This window comes from Panthera uncia, chromosome F2 (assembly GCF_023721935.1).
Source record: "Panthera uncia isolate 11264 chromosome F2, Puncia_PCG_1.0, whole genome shotgun sequence".
Taxonomy (NCBI): Eukaryota; Metazoa; Chordata; class Mammalia; order Carnivora; family Felidae; genus Panthera; species Panthera uncia.
The window spans coordinates 44,948,539-44,962,248 of NC_064812.1; the positions used below are offsets into that span (position 1 = coordinate 44,948,539).

At 38.0% G+C, this 13,710-nt stretch overlaps 1 protein-coding gene across 1 annotated transcript in view; it reads right to left on the bottom strand.

Annotated features, from left to right (window-relative positions):
* NECAB1 (N-terminal EF-hand calcium binding protein 1) overlaps window positions 1-13,710 on the bottom strand; it is a 191,282-nt gene that overhangs the window by 151,229 nt on the left and 26,343 nt on the right. The window contains exon 3 of the mRNA XM_049633604.1: window positions 1,915-2,023. Within this exon, the coding sequence (XP_049489561.1) occupies window positions 1,915-2,023 (109 nt within the window). The remainder of the gene's footprint in view (window positions 1-1,914; window positions 2,024-13,710) is intronic.

Sequence of the window (13,710 nt, forward strand, 5' to 3'; positions counted from 1 at the left end):
ATCTATAATAAGGGTGGACATTACTTTGTGTGTCCCGTTCCCCCCCCCCCCCCCCCCCCCCCCCCCCCCCCCCGGGCTTAGCTCTGTCCTTCAGGAGAACCACAATAACCTACAAAGATGTTGATCCCTGGCTTAAGTACTTTAAGGCCATTTCCTGGCCTGCAGTTTAAACTTGAAGCACTTTTGCATCTCAGAGCGCACACCCCTTCTTGCCTGGCCCATTCTTCCCTTTCCAGATTTTTCTCCTCCCGCTCTCAGCCTTACAATTGATGATGCTGAAAACATGAATACTTGTTAATCCCATCCACCTTATACTTTCAGATCCTTTCTTATGCTTTTTCCTCTAGTTGGAATATTCCCTCATTCCATTCTTTACCTAACTAGTTTCTGCCCTCCCATAAAGACTTAGCTCCTGGCTACCTAATCCTAGGAACATTCCTAGAGTTTATCAAACTAGGCTAAAATTCCCTGCCCCACTGTGTTATCCCACAGTGTCCTGTACATACCTCAGTCACAGTGGCTATGATATCATATAAAAATGACTTGTTAGTGGGTCTATTGTTTCACAAACTATAAGCGGGTTCCATGTTATACCAACCCACACCCACTAGGGACTTAGATTTGTTGAACAGAATGAAACTTCTGACACAGTTATCAGCTAATGAAGCTGTTTCATAGGGAATTTGAAATTCCAACAGAAGAAACTTACAGACTGAGTATTTAAAAAATTTTCCACTGCTTGAGGAAAGTGAATTTAATCTTTTAATTTTTCTTATTAGTTCGCCACAGAAAAAAGTCTATGCCTCGATGTTGCCCAAGAGCATTTTCTCGGCAAGCTGGCTCACTGCCTGGAACCATCTCGACACTTTGCCTAAAGCAAGACAGTGATTGTTCAAATAGGAAACACACTGATGGGTCTCCAGGCATGGCTGAAATGACGCATTTTCCACATTAGAATTCTGTAATCACGACTGTTACAAATAACGTGATTTGGATCAATTACCCAAATCAAACAGCACGTTTCTGTTGTTCTATATCCTAAATCCCTCATTAGTATAGTAAGAATATAAATAGAAACTTTATAAATGCTATACTAATGAAAAGGAAGGACCTACATATGTAAGATAAATAAAATAGATCACTGTATACATTGACTATTCAGAAAAAAATTCTGTGTCCTGTATTACCGGCACGTCTGAGGTAACAGTGGTCTGGAGTTAAGCACATCTGAATTGTCCAGAAAATCACTGCAGTTCCGCATTTCACTAAGCTAATATAATGGCCTCAGGATAAGTTTTAGATGAAGCGAACTGAGATGAAACCAGAAAGAAGGTAAAATGCCACTTTCTTATTAATGACACACTTAGAATTATCTCTAATCTTTGCTTTTGTTTCACATTCTGCACACTCTAAAGCTACTTTAATTGGGCTCCCTACAGAAGATCACTGTTTTGCAATTCAGTACTCAGTTTTTCAGAGTATTTCCATTACTAAAGAGGGGGTACCTCAAAAGTAAACACACAGAGGGGTGTCTGGGTGGCTTAGTCGGTTAAGCAACCAACTCTTGATTTCCGTGAAGGTCACTATCTTGATCTCACCCTTCGGTTCCTGGCTGGTTCTTCAGACCCAGACTACATCCAGCTAGCTGTGTGCTGACAGCTCAGAGGAGGCTTGAGATTCTCTCTCTCTTTCTGCCCCTCCCCTGGGCATGTGTGCACTCGTGTGTGCACTCACGCAAGTGCACTCTCTATCTCCCTCTCAAAATAAATAAACTTCAAAACAGAGTCAACATACAGAAGTAAACATTACAAAATGTGCCCTTTACGTATTTCCTCACTCTCTCCTGCATCAGTACATACTTGTTCACACCTTCTGTACATCACTTACAGAATCCAATGATAAAAAGTTCCTTACTTGGTATTATGTGTATCAATGGTATGGAAAAGCTCATGTAATTCTTCTCCACTCAGAACACCATCTGCAAAATATGCTTTGAATTCTTCAAAGGACAATTTTCCATCATCTGAAACGGTAAGAACACACAGAAGATAAGCAAATCATTTCAACTTTGTATACTGTTTTGTCTTTTAGTTTTAAAATCTTGGCTCAAATGCTTATGCCGGTTTATTTGTGCATGCACACACATTTATTTAAAAAGAAAGAGGGGCGCCTGGGTGGCTCAGTTGGTTGAGTACCCGACTTTGGCTTAGGTTATGATCTCATGGTTTGTGAGTTCGAGCCCCAGGTTGGGCTCGGTGCTGACAGCTCAGAGCCTGGAGCCTGCTTCGGATTCTGTGTCTCCCTCTCTCTGCCTCTTCCCTACTCACAATCTGCCTCTCTCTGTCTCTCAAAAATGAACAAATGTCAAAAAGAACTTTAAAAAATAAAAAAGAAAGAATAATTGAAGGTGTTAAAAAGAAAAATAATTTAATACATTTTTATAGTACATGGACTTCAGACATTTACTCCCTGATGAAATAAGTCTTCATGGTTTTAAGTATGTTTGGGTTCATTTATTTTTACATTTAACAAGCAATTTAACTAAATATACCAAAAATATATCCGCACAACCAAATAAAAGCCTAATACAGAGTCAATTATTCAGATGTTTTGTCTTCATCTATAGGACCTAGCAGGTTACAGAATAAACAGATGTTTAATAAGTGAATACTGATTATTTAAAAAAAAATTTTTTTAATGTTTTATTTATTTTTGAGACAGAGAGAGACAGAGCATGAACGGGGGAGGGGCAGAGAGAGAGGGAGACACAGAATCAGAAGCAGGCTCCAGGCTCCGAGCCATCAGCCCAGAGCCCGACGCGGGGCTCGAACTCACGGACCGCGAGATCGTGACCCGAGCTGAAGTCGGACGCTTAACTGACTGAGCCACCCAGGTGCCCCAAGTGAATACTGATTAAATAATCATGTAGATTTCAGAATTGTTACTGCAATCCAACAAACTGTGTTCATTCCTTTATGATTCAAACAAATGAACACGTTTAAACACAAACACATTTTACTTATTGTGGGATACAAAAGTAAATGACAGTCAAATCAGGGAGTCTAATAAAAAGAGATAAGAGGCGTAGGCATAAGCGTAAATATGTTAGACAGTAAAACACAGTAAGTGCAATAAGAGATACACTTTGGAATGTATGGGAGTCGGGGCAATACAAGATCTTTCATTTGGGGGCACGAGCAGTAACTTTTGCACGTGACTTTCAATAACAGGTAAATCTGGATAAGCAGAGATGGAAGAAACACATTAATAACAGATGAAAGTAAAAGATCTCTACATGATACAGCAGCACAGAATGTAAGGGAGTGAATGGACATGAACGAAAAGGAAAGCATCCTTCCTTCTGTGCGAGAAGCTGGTTTGCTAGTTATTTCAGGAAGCTGCCAGATGACTTACGTGATGGAACGATCCTCTCCCTTTACAAAGAGACAGCAGCGGACTAAGGAGGAGGAACTCAGGGTCACAAAACTCCTGCCGTGTGGTCCTACCAACACTATACTGAACAAAGTGGAGTTTGTCTTTGAGAAAAAGATGATAAGATTTAGTAGGATTGGACCTTCAAGACCCGCTGAGCTTATTTTTTCCTCTAAAGATGGCCCACAGACCATTTTAATTCAGTTAAAATGTGGATTCCTGGGCCCTACTAGAGAATCCGAATCTCAGAGAGGGCATGGGGGGGTGAGGCAGCGAAGGAATCAGGATTTTTCGTGACCCGTGAGACTCTTCCCCACAGTAACGCTTAAAATAAAGGACACAATAGACTTAATCACTGAATGACCTTCTTTCTCAGATACACTTTCAAAAATCCTTATTTGCAAAATATAAATTTAAAGACCCTTGAGAGTTTTAAAATTGCGTATCATTTTACTGTTTAACTTAATAAGTGAATTAAACCAATCTTCTGGTTAATTCTTGGCAATAGCTAACTGGGCAGAAATAGCACGAGAGGTCACAAAAAACCTGATCTGCAAAATTCACAGAATGAGTTCCTCACTCCTAGAGGCCCGCTGGACCAGCCTACCTCAGTCTAGCTCAGTCATTCAAACACTGAAGCAATCCATCGTAAAATAAAGTTGAATCCACCAGGCTCATCAATTGTATATTTTGTATTGTATTGTCCACTTTTGTATTTATGCTTTTGGATGGGCTGTTTTAGTGTCATTGTCTCAAATGACTATTTTAAACTTTGGTTCCATGTAACCTGATGTACATTCCACACTAGATGGTAGAATAGTATCTCTACTGTGTATCTGCTTAGTTTGACAAAAAATATGTCACCAGGTTGGGGAACTGGACTCAAACCACATCTAGGTATAGGTGAAAGAAAGGCAAGAAAGGTAAGAAAGGGGAAGGAAGGAAGGAAGGAAGGAAGGACGGAAGGACAGAAGGACGGAAGGAAGGATGGAAGGAAGGAAGGAAGGAAAGAAGGAAGGACGGAAGGAAGGAAGGGGGAGGGAGGGAGAAAGACAGAAACCAACCCACTATTTCCAACTCTACCATGGAAATTTGTAACAAATGTAACACATACATATTCATAGTGGAATATGTTTTCCTTGGTGAGTATTTAATGGTTCTCAGGTGGGCTGAACCAGGCTATTAGAAAACTTAAGCTGCCTGAGCACCCTATGGACAGGGTAAGCCTCTGTAATACTGCTTTATAATCACCATAAGTAGGGAAGTTCCAGTGATAATGTAAACACTATCAAATAAAAGCACTGAACAAGTGCTCTGATGATTCTATGAGGGCTAAAAACCTTTTTGCTTTGTAATTCTTATTAGAAAAAATATTATAAGAAAAAGCAGTCACTCAATTATAGTCCTGACTTGAAGGATGGAAACTATATTTTGAAAGCCAGTTTTTACCACATTCAAGACTCCTGGAAGTCTTAAATTCAGGCTGCCATACTTTTAAATAAGGAATTGTAAAGAGTTACTTTGGAATATTTGTAGACTAATGCCTTAGTGTCAGACAAAAGTATTACAGTTTTTTTAAAAGTTTATTTATTTGAGAGAGAGAGAAAGAGAGAGAGAGAGAGCGAGCAGAGGTGGGGCAGAGAGAGGGAGAGAGAAAGAATCCCAAGCAGGCTCCATGCCATCAGCACAGACCCCTATGCGGGGCTCGAACCCATGAACCATGAGATCATGACCTGAGCTGAAACCAAGAGTCAGATGCTTAACCAACTGAGCCACCCAGGTGCCCCTACATTATTTTTTTTAAGGAAAAGGAGACAAAATACTCCTGTCTAGTGTGTTCTGCATTAACCAAACAATTTTAATATTTTATTAAAATATCTGTTTTCATCTTCAATTTTCCTGCTCTTTTCTTTTGAAATGGAACACAATGAAACTTTGATTTATACTGGTTTGGCTCACAGACTAGCCAAATCTTGTGATATCTGATATACTATGATAATAAATCTTTTAACATTTACCACCAAAGGGTACAGGTTTTTCAGCTTTTTCTATTTGAATTGCATGCTTTTCCTGAGTTTATCGTGAGCACAGCTGGCCCCTCTCTGTTTTATTTTTAAAGTATTCTGGTCTTGGGGTGCCTGGGTGGCTTGGTTGAGTGGTTCAACTCTTGATTTTAGCTTAGGTCATGATGCCAGGGTCGTGGGATCAAGCTCCACTTCAGGCTCTGTGCTGACTGTAAAGACTGCTTAAGATTCTCTCTCCTCTCTCTCTCTCTCCTCTCTCTCCTCTCTCTCTCTCTCTCTCTCTCTCTCTCTTCCCCCCCCCCCCGCCTGTCCCACACCCTATCCCCCATCCCCTACTCACACACTCTTTTTTTCTCTAAAATAATAAATTAAAAAAATGAAGTATTCTGGTCTTATACTCTACATTCCATTAATTTTTGAGATGGAGGTAGCAGAGTGCAACTGCTTACAGCAGTCTTAGAACAAAGAAACTCTTGAGTTTTTAACACAGATTTGGCATTTACTAGTATAGCACTTTCATCCATTCTCTCATGAGTTTTTTACTTAGACCCTACTATGTTCTCACGCTGTTTTATGCTAAGAATATAGGTAGGCAAGCCCTTAAGGATTTTGTAATTATGACGGATGTTATAGCAAATAAACAGCCAAATACCACATGACAAGGGCAATTCTAGGGGACACAGGATGATGGGGGACCATGTAGAAAAGAAAGCTAACCCAGATGTAAGTGTACAGGGAAGGCTTCCCAAACTGTATGACATTTCAGCTGAGATACAAATGAAAAATAGGGGTTAAGGGGGAAATATCTGTAAAGGGGAAGAATATTCCAGGTAGAGGAAATGCCAACTACAAAGCTAGGAGGCAAGAAACAATATAGGTTGGGACCTGAAAAGAAAAAATCAGATCTAATGTACAACAACATGACTACAGTTAACGATACTGTATTGCATACTTGAAATTTTCTAAGACTGCAGATGTTGAGTGTTTTTCCCATAAAAAAAGAGTAATTATGTGAGGTGATGAGTATGTTAAGTAGCTTTATTGTACCGAATATTTCACAACACATATGCATATCGAATTATCAAGTTGTATACTTTAAACACGTATAATCTTAAATTGTCACCTATGCATCAATAAAGCTTGGAGAAAGACAACATACTGAGGGAAGATGGAGAAGCCAGAGAGTTAGACATAGAGAGTCAATATCATGAAAAAACCACAAAGACCATGGCAATGATATCTGAATTTACCCCAAGAGGAGCCACTGTCTTATTAGAAACTTTGATGTGGTTACCAGTGGGTAGAATGGAGTGGAGAGGTGTGCCATCAGATGAGAAGACACATGAGAGGTCACTGCAGTAGTTAGATTAAGAATCAATGGTGATGTAAACTTCAGTAGAGACAGGACGCAAGGTAAGCAGCCAGATTAGTAATTTGTTTCAGAACTAGAATCAACAGCAACTGGTGATCAGTTAGAGGTGATAGATGAGAGGGTACAATAAGTCAAAAATGATACCCTTCCAGCACAGAGTAATCAGATGGTTGATATCTCCATTCATTGCCAACGCAAAAAGCATGGGGTAGAGTGCTCTTTGGCCTATTGAAATTAGATGTACCCGTGGAATAAGGAGAGGCATCCAGCAAGCAGGAGTGTCATATGGGTATAGAAAAGGAGAAGGAGATAGGGCGCCTGGGTGGCTCAGTCAGTTAAGCATCCAACTTCAGTTCAGGTCGTGATCTCATGCTACGTGGGTTCGAGCCCCAGATGGGGCTCTATGCTGACAGCTCAGAGCCTGGAGCCTGCTTTGGATTCTGTGTCTCCCTCTCTCTCTGCCGCTCCCCTGCTCATACTCTATCTCTCTCTCAGAAATAAATAAACATTAAAAATAAAAAAATAAAAAAGAAAAGAAAAGGAGAAGGAGAGAGAGAGAGAGGAAGATGAAGAGATACTTGGGAATTATCAATACATACTAATTGAGGTCCTAGAAGTGAGTTCATGCTCCCAAGGAAAATGCTTACAGTGAGAAAGAAGAGGACCCAGAACAGAATTTGGAAATGCCAACTAAATCTTTTAAGTTTCAGATTTTATAAATGCTTGGTGACTGCAAGGATCAAGACGCTATAGAGAAAACACTTAGCACAGTACCTAGCACATAGTTAAGAGTTCAACAACGGTAGATACAATTTTTGGATGGATTTACGTGTTTGGTATTGCTAAGCCAAGACCATTATGTATTATTAATTCTCATTTTGTTCTCTTTCTTGAAAAGTATTTATTGAGAACACACAGAATAATGGGTATTTGATATGTTTATTTAAAAATAGAAATTTTAGGGGCGTCTGGGTGGCTCAGTCGGTTAAGCGCCTGACTTTGGCTCAGGTCATGATCTCGCAGTCTGTGGGTTCGAGCCCCGTGTCGGGCTCTGTGCTGACAGCTCGGAGCCTGGAGCCTGTTTCAGATGCTGTGTCTCCCTCTTTCTCTGACCCTCCACTGTTCATGCTCTCTCTCTCTCTCTCTCTCTCTCAGTCTCAAAAATAAATAAACATTAACAAAAAATTTTAAAAAAATAAATAAAAATAGAAATTTTCATTTACTTTCTTACGTAATAAGTTTTTATATATCCTAGAGCTGGTGCTTCTTTGAAAAAAAAAAAAGAGTCTCTTTAAACACTCATTTAATTTTGCCTTCAAGTTTTTTTTCTTTCACAAATATGCCAACAACTAGAGCATTGATCTCAGCATTTCCCGCCCCTGCCACTATCACAATTTTAATCTAGTTTTTGTGATCACTTAAATGGTTATTCTCTCAAAACACTGGATTTTCTCTCATGTGTTTAACATTTTTGAACTTTAAATATTGTAGTTTATCAAGATTAAAACACCAAAACGTCTTCAAAACACCAAGACATCTTCAAACGTCTTCAGCAGCATCCTTGTACAAAATGAACCCCTGGAAAGCATTACTGAGTTTAGCACACAAAGAATAGCATATACTTCACATACACATGCAGATTTTTAGAGGCAGAAATAAAAAATATCAACCTTGTTTCTAAAATGATGTATTTAAATTGTAAATTAAGAAAAAAATAATATTAATATTTGATTAAATATAACAGATTAAACACTTTCTATTAAATGTACATATCACTTTATACATTGCTTTAATATTATTGTGCATTAACTTCCTTATCTCTACATAGCCCCCACCTGTCAAACTTACAATATTATAAATGTGATTTAAAACAAGTTACTGACAATATATGCATGGAAATGAAATAGAAACTCTGCTGATTTCAGCTCCGATATGTCAAGACCTTGGCCATTATCGCTTCCGTCCTTAGAACAGCAAAAATCTGAACAGACTGAAAATCACTGACTTTTCTTGGAATCATCAGAGAACTGAGGTCGCAGGGCAAACCACTCTCCAAAATCTGAGAAACAGGCAAAACCAGAGAATCCCGGCCAAGATCTGCTTACCCGGAGCAGAAGAGACTGGAACCCTAAACTGACAGGAACACTTACATGGTCATTTTGATGGCTGCTGGAGGCTGGGTACAGACTAGCATAGGAGGGGGAAACTGCTTCAGTCATTAGGGAGCTTCCGCACTTTCATGGGTTTTACCCCCAGGAACCCTACCAGGTTCTCATAGTGAGGAGACAAAAAAAAAAAAAAAAAAGAACAACTTGTAGCTCTGGAAGAGGGAAGAGCAAGGGGAATCATGAAACATACCCAGAGTGCTCTTCATGACAATGTCTACTCTTCAGGGGCAAAGGTTTTTACCAGAACCCTATCCCATTTGGGGAAAGGACATTTCTCTCACTGCAGACCTCTCTAGGCTTCATATCAAATATGCTTAAGGGAAGCTAAGAAACACTTGTGAAGGTCAGAGCCCAGAAACACAGACCCAATAAAAGACTGAGATTTAATCATAAGAATGTAGAACACATCTGCTCCTCCATTCCTTACCATCAAGCGAACATGGATCCCCTATAAATACAGAGGACTACAGGTGAAAGAGCTGGAAGACTCAGCTTCCTTTTCAGGAGGAGGACTTAGGGAAGCTCAAGTAAATGGGGGAGACAAAAAGACAAGAAATTTGAAGACTTTAGCAATCAGAGCAAACATTAAACACTGCCCAACTCCTAGCCAGCCAGATTAACATAATTTCTCAAGCTAGAAACCTATTAATCTCATTTCCTATTACCTGATACATCACGATTGGCTTTCACAAAAATATTATCAGGAATGCTAACATGCAAGAAAAAGCACAGTCTGAATATACAAAGCAAACATCAGAACCAGACCAGATCTGATACAGATGTTGGAACTGTCAAACAAGAAATTCTAAATAACTATGATTTATAGGTTAAGGGGTCTAATGGAGAAAAAGAGAAGAGATTGGTAATGTAAACAGAGAGGTGGGAACTCTAAGGGAAAAAAAAATCAAGAGATCAAAACCACAGAAATGAAGAATTCCTCTGATGGGCTCATCAGTGAACTTGATATAGCTGAGAAAAGAATCAGCTTGAAAAAAAAACAAAACCTCAACAGAACATCTAAGCACTCTGAGAAATTTCAAAAGGTGTTACATACATGCAACTGGTGAAGAAGAAAAGGGAGTACAGAGCAGAAGAAATATCTGAAATAATAATAATAATGGCTAAGAACTTTGGAAACAAAGTTAATGACAGAAACCAAACTACAGATCCAAGAAGCTCAGAAAGCACCAAATAGGATAAATTCTTGCCTTGACATCCCCCGACTCTGACCTAAGCAATTCTATACCTAGGCATATCATATTCAAACTACAGAATGCCAGGGGCGCCTGGGTGGCTTGGTCGGTTAGGCATCCGACTTCGGCTCAGGTCATGATCTCACGGTCCATGAGTTCAAGCCCCGCGTCAGGCTCTGTGCTGATAGCTCAGAGCCTGGAGCCTGTTTCAGATTCTGTGTCTCCCTCTCTCTCTGCTCCTCCCCTGTTTATGCTCTGTCTTTCTCTGTCTCAAAAATAAATAAACGTTAAAAAAAAAAAAAAAACTACAGAATGCCAAAGACAAAGAGGAAATTTAGAAAGAGAAAGAAAAAGAATTAATCTACAGTCTATATAAAGACCAAGAATACAAATTAAAATTACAGTGGACTTCTCATCAGAAACCATGCAAGCAAAAAGTGTGGAGTGAAATATTTAAAGTGTTGAAAGAAAAGCCCCATAATATAGAATTTTATATCCAGTGAAATTATTGTTCAAAAACAAAGGCAAAAATTGAGACTTTCTCAGATGAACAAAACTGAAGAAATTCATTGCCAGTGGAACTTCTCTGTGAGAAGTGTTAAAAGAAGTTCTTAGGGAGAAGGAAAGTGATACAGATCAGAAACTCAGATCCACGTAAAGAATAGTGTCAGAGAAGGAATAAATGGAAATAAAATATTTTGCTGTTTTTATTATTCTGAGTTAATCTAAGAGATAACTCTATAAAGTAATAATACTAACAACATGTTGGTAATTATAGCATATGGATAAGTGAGATAAATTATATCAGTTCATAAGGAACAGAAGGAAGCACCGGAAATATTCCATTGTAAGGTATGTGTATTACTTATAAAGTGGTATAGTGTTATTTGAAGGTATATTTAGATTAGTAATAAATTAAATATTGCAAATTTAGATTAGTGAGAAATGTATATAGCAACTAAAATGGTTTTAAAATATATAATTGATTTGCTAAGAAAGTAGATAAAAAAGAATATAAGGTATTGTTTAAAACTGAATAAGGTGGAAAAAGAGGGAGAAAAAAGGAACAAAGAAAAAGTGGAATAGAAAATAACTACAAATGTGGTAGATATTAATCCAAAAATATCAACAATCAATTTAAATGTGAATGATCTTAACACGCTAATTAAAAGGCAGAGACTGGGATGCCTGGGTGGCTCAGTCAGTTAAGTGCCCAACCCTTGATTTCGGCTCAGGTCATGATCTCGCGGTTTGTGAGACTGAACCCTACATCGGGCTGTGCCTTGACAGGGGTGTCTGCAAGGGATTCTCCCCCCCCCCCCCCACTCTCTCTCTCTGCCCCTCCCCTACTTGCACTCTCTCTCTTTCTCAAAAGAAATAAACTTGAAAAAAAATTCTTTTAAAAGCAGAGATTTTCAGGGTAGATAACCAAACAAGAGCCATGCTGTCTACAAGAAACCCACTTTAAATATAAAGATCAATACACGCTAAATCTAAAGAGATGGAGAAAGATATACCATAATAGCGTTCAACAAAAGAAGGCTGAGGTAGCTTATTAATTTCAGTCAGAGACTTCAAAACAAGAAAAATTATCAAGGATAGAGAGTGGAATTACTTAATTAAAAAGGGGTCAATTCTCCCAAAAGACAACAATTCTAAGTGTGTATGTGCCTAAAACAGGACATCAAAACACATGACACGAATACTGACAGAACTGAAAAGAAAAATAGACAAATCCACAATTACAGTTGGAGACTTCAACACTCCCCTTTTAGTAATAAAAAGGGGATAAATCAAACATGCAGAAAATCAGTAGGGATATATATACATATATTGATCTGAACACCACTATCAATTACTTTATCTATAGTCATTTATACAATACTTCTAACAAAGGCAGAATATGTAACCTTCTTGAGATCACAAGGATTATTCACCAAGATATGTCGCATACCTTGTTTAGATGTGGCCATAAAACACACTTTTTTTTTTTTTTTTTTTTTTATTTATTTATTTATTTTTGGGACAGAGAGAGACAGAGCATGAACGGGGGAGGGGCAGAGAGAGAGGGAGACACAGAATCGGAAACAGGCTCCAGGCTCCAAGCCATCAGCCCAGAGCCTGACGCGGGGCTCGAACTCACGGACCGTGAGATCGTGACCTGGCTGAAGTCGGACGCTTAACCGACTGCGCCACCCAGGCGCCCCCATAAAACACACTTTAACATATTTAAAGTGTAGGTGTCACATAAAGTATGTTCTCAGTACACAGTAGAAGTAAACCAGAAATCAGTAACAGAAAGATACTCAAAAATCCCAATATTTAGAAATTAAGGATCACTTTTCCAAATAACACATGATATTTGACACTCAAGTGTCAAGAGAAGTTGAAAAAAAAAAAAACATTTTGAACTAGATGAATATGACAGTACAACAAATCAAAATTTATAAGTGCTTAGAGGAAGACTTATATCTTTAAATAAATTTATATATTCATATAAATATAAATATTTATATAAATATAATATAATTTTATTATATTAATTTAATATTTTGTATAAATATAATTATATATTTAATTAATTTAATATATTATATAATTATTTAATTAATTTTTTATTTTAAAAAAGATCTAAAATCAATATCTAGGTTTCCACATTAGGAAACTGGAGAGAGAAGAGTAAATTGAGCCTAAAGCAAGCAGAAGAAAATAAATAATAAAGATTGGTACACAAATCAATGAAAGTGAAACCAGAAAAACAACAGAGAAAATCAGCAGGACTAAAAGCTGATTCCTTGAAAAGATCAATAAAATAGATGAAGTTCTAGTTGGGCTAAGCAAGGAAAAAAAGAGAGCAAATATGATCAGTATCAAAAATGAAAGAAAAGTTATCACAATTAATAAAACAGTACTATGGACAACTCTATGCCCACAAACTTGATAACTTACCTGAGGTGGAATAATTCATTGAAAGACAAAAACTGCCAAAAGTCGCACAAAAAGAAACAATTAATCTTAATAGGTCTATATCTACTAAAGTAATGTTATCAATAATTAATAACCTCACGAAAAATAAAGTGCCATGCCCAGATGGATTTACTGGTAAATCCTATCAAATATTTAAGGAACAAATGACACCAATTCTCCTGATGTCTTCCAGAAAATAGAAGCCAAAATAACATTACTAAATCATTCTGTGAATCCATCATTATCCTAATCCGAGCCTAGATAAAACCGTTACAAAAAGGGAAAACTGTAGACCAACACTGTTCAGGAACATAGATGTAAAAATCTTCAACAAATATTAGCAAATTGAATCCAACAACGTTTTAAAAGATTATACACAAAGGCCAGTGGAATTTAGTTCAGTTATGCAAGACGGACCAATATTTAAAAAAACAATCAACGTGGGGTGCCTAGGTGGCTCAGTCAGTTAAGTGTCTAACTTTGGCTCAGGTCATGATCTCGCAGTTCATGAGTTCGAGCCCCGCGTCGGACTCTATGCTGACAGCTCAGAGCCT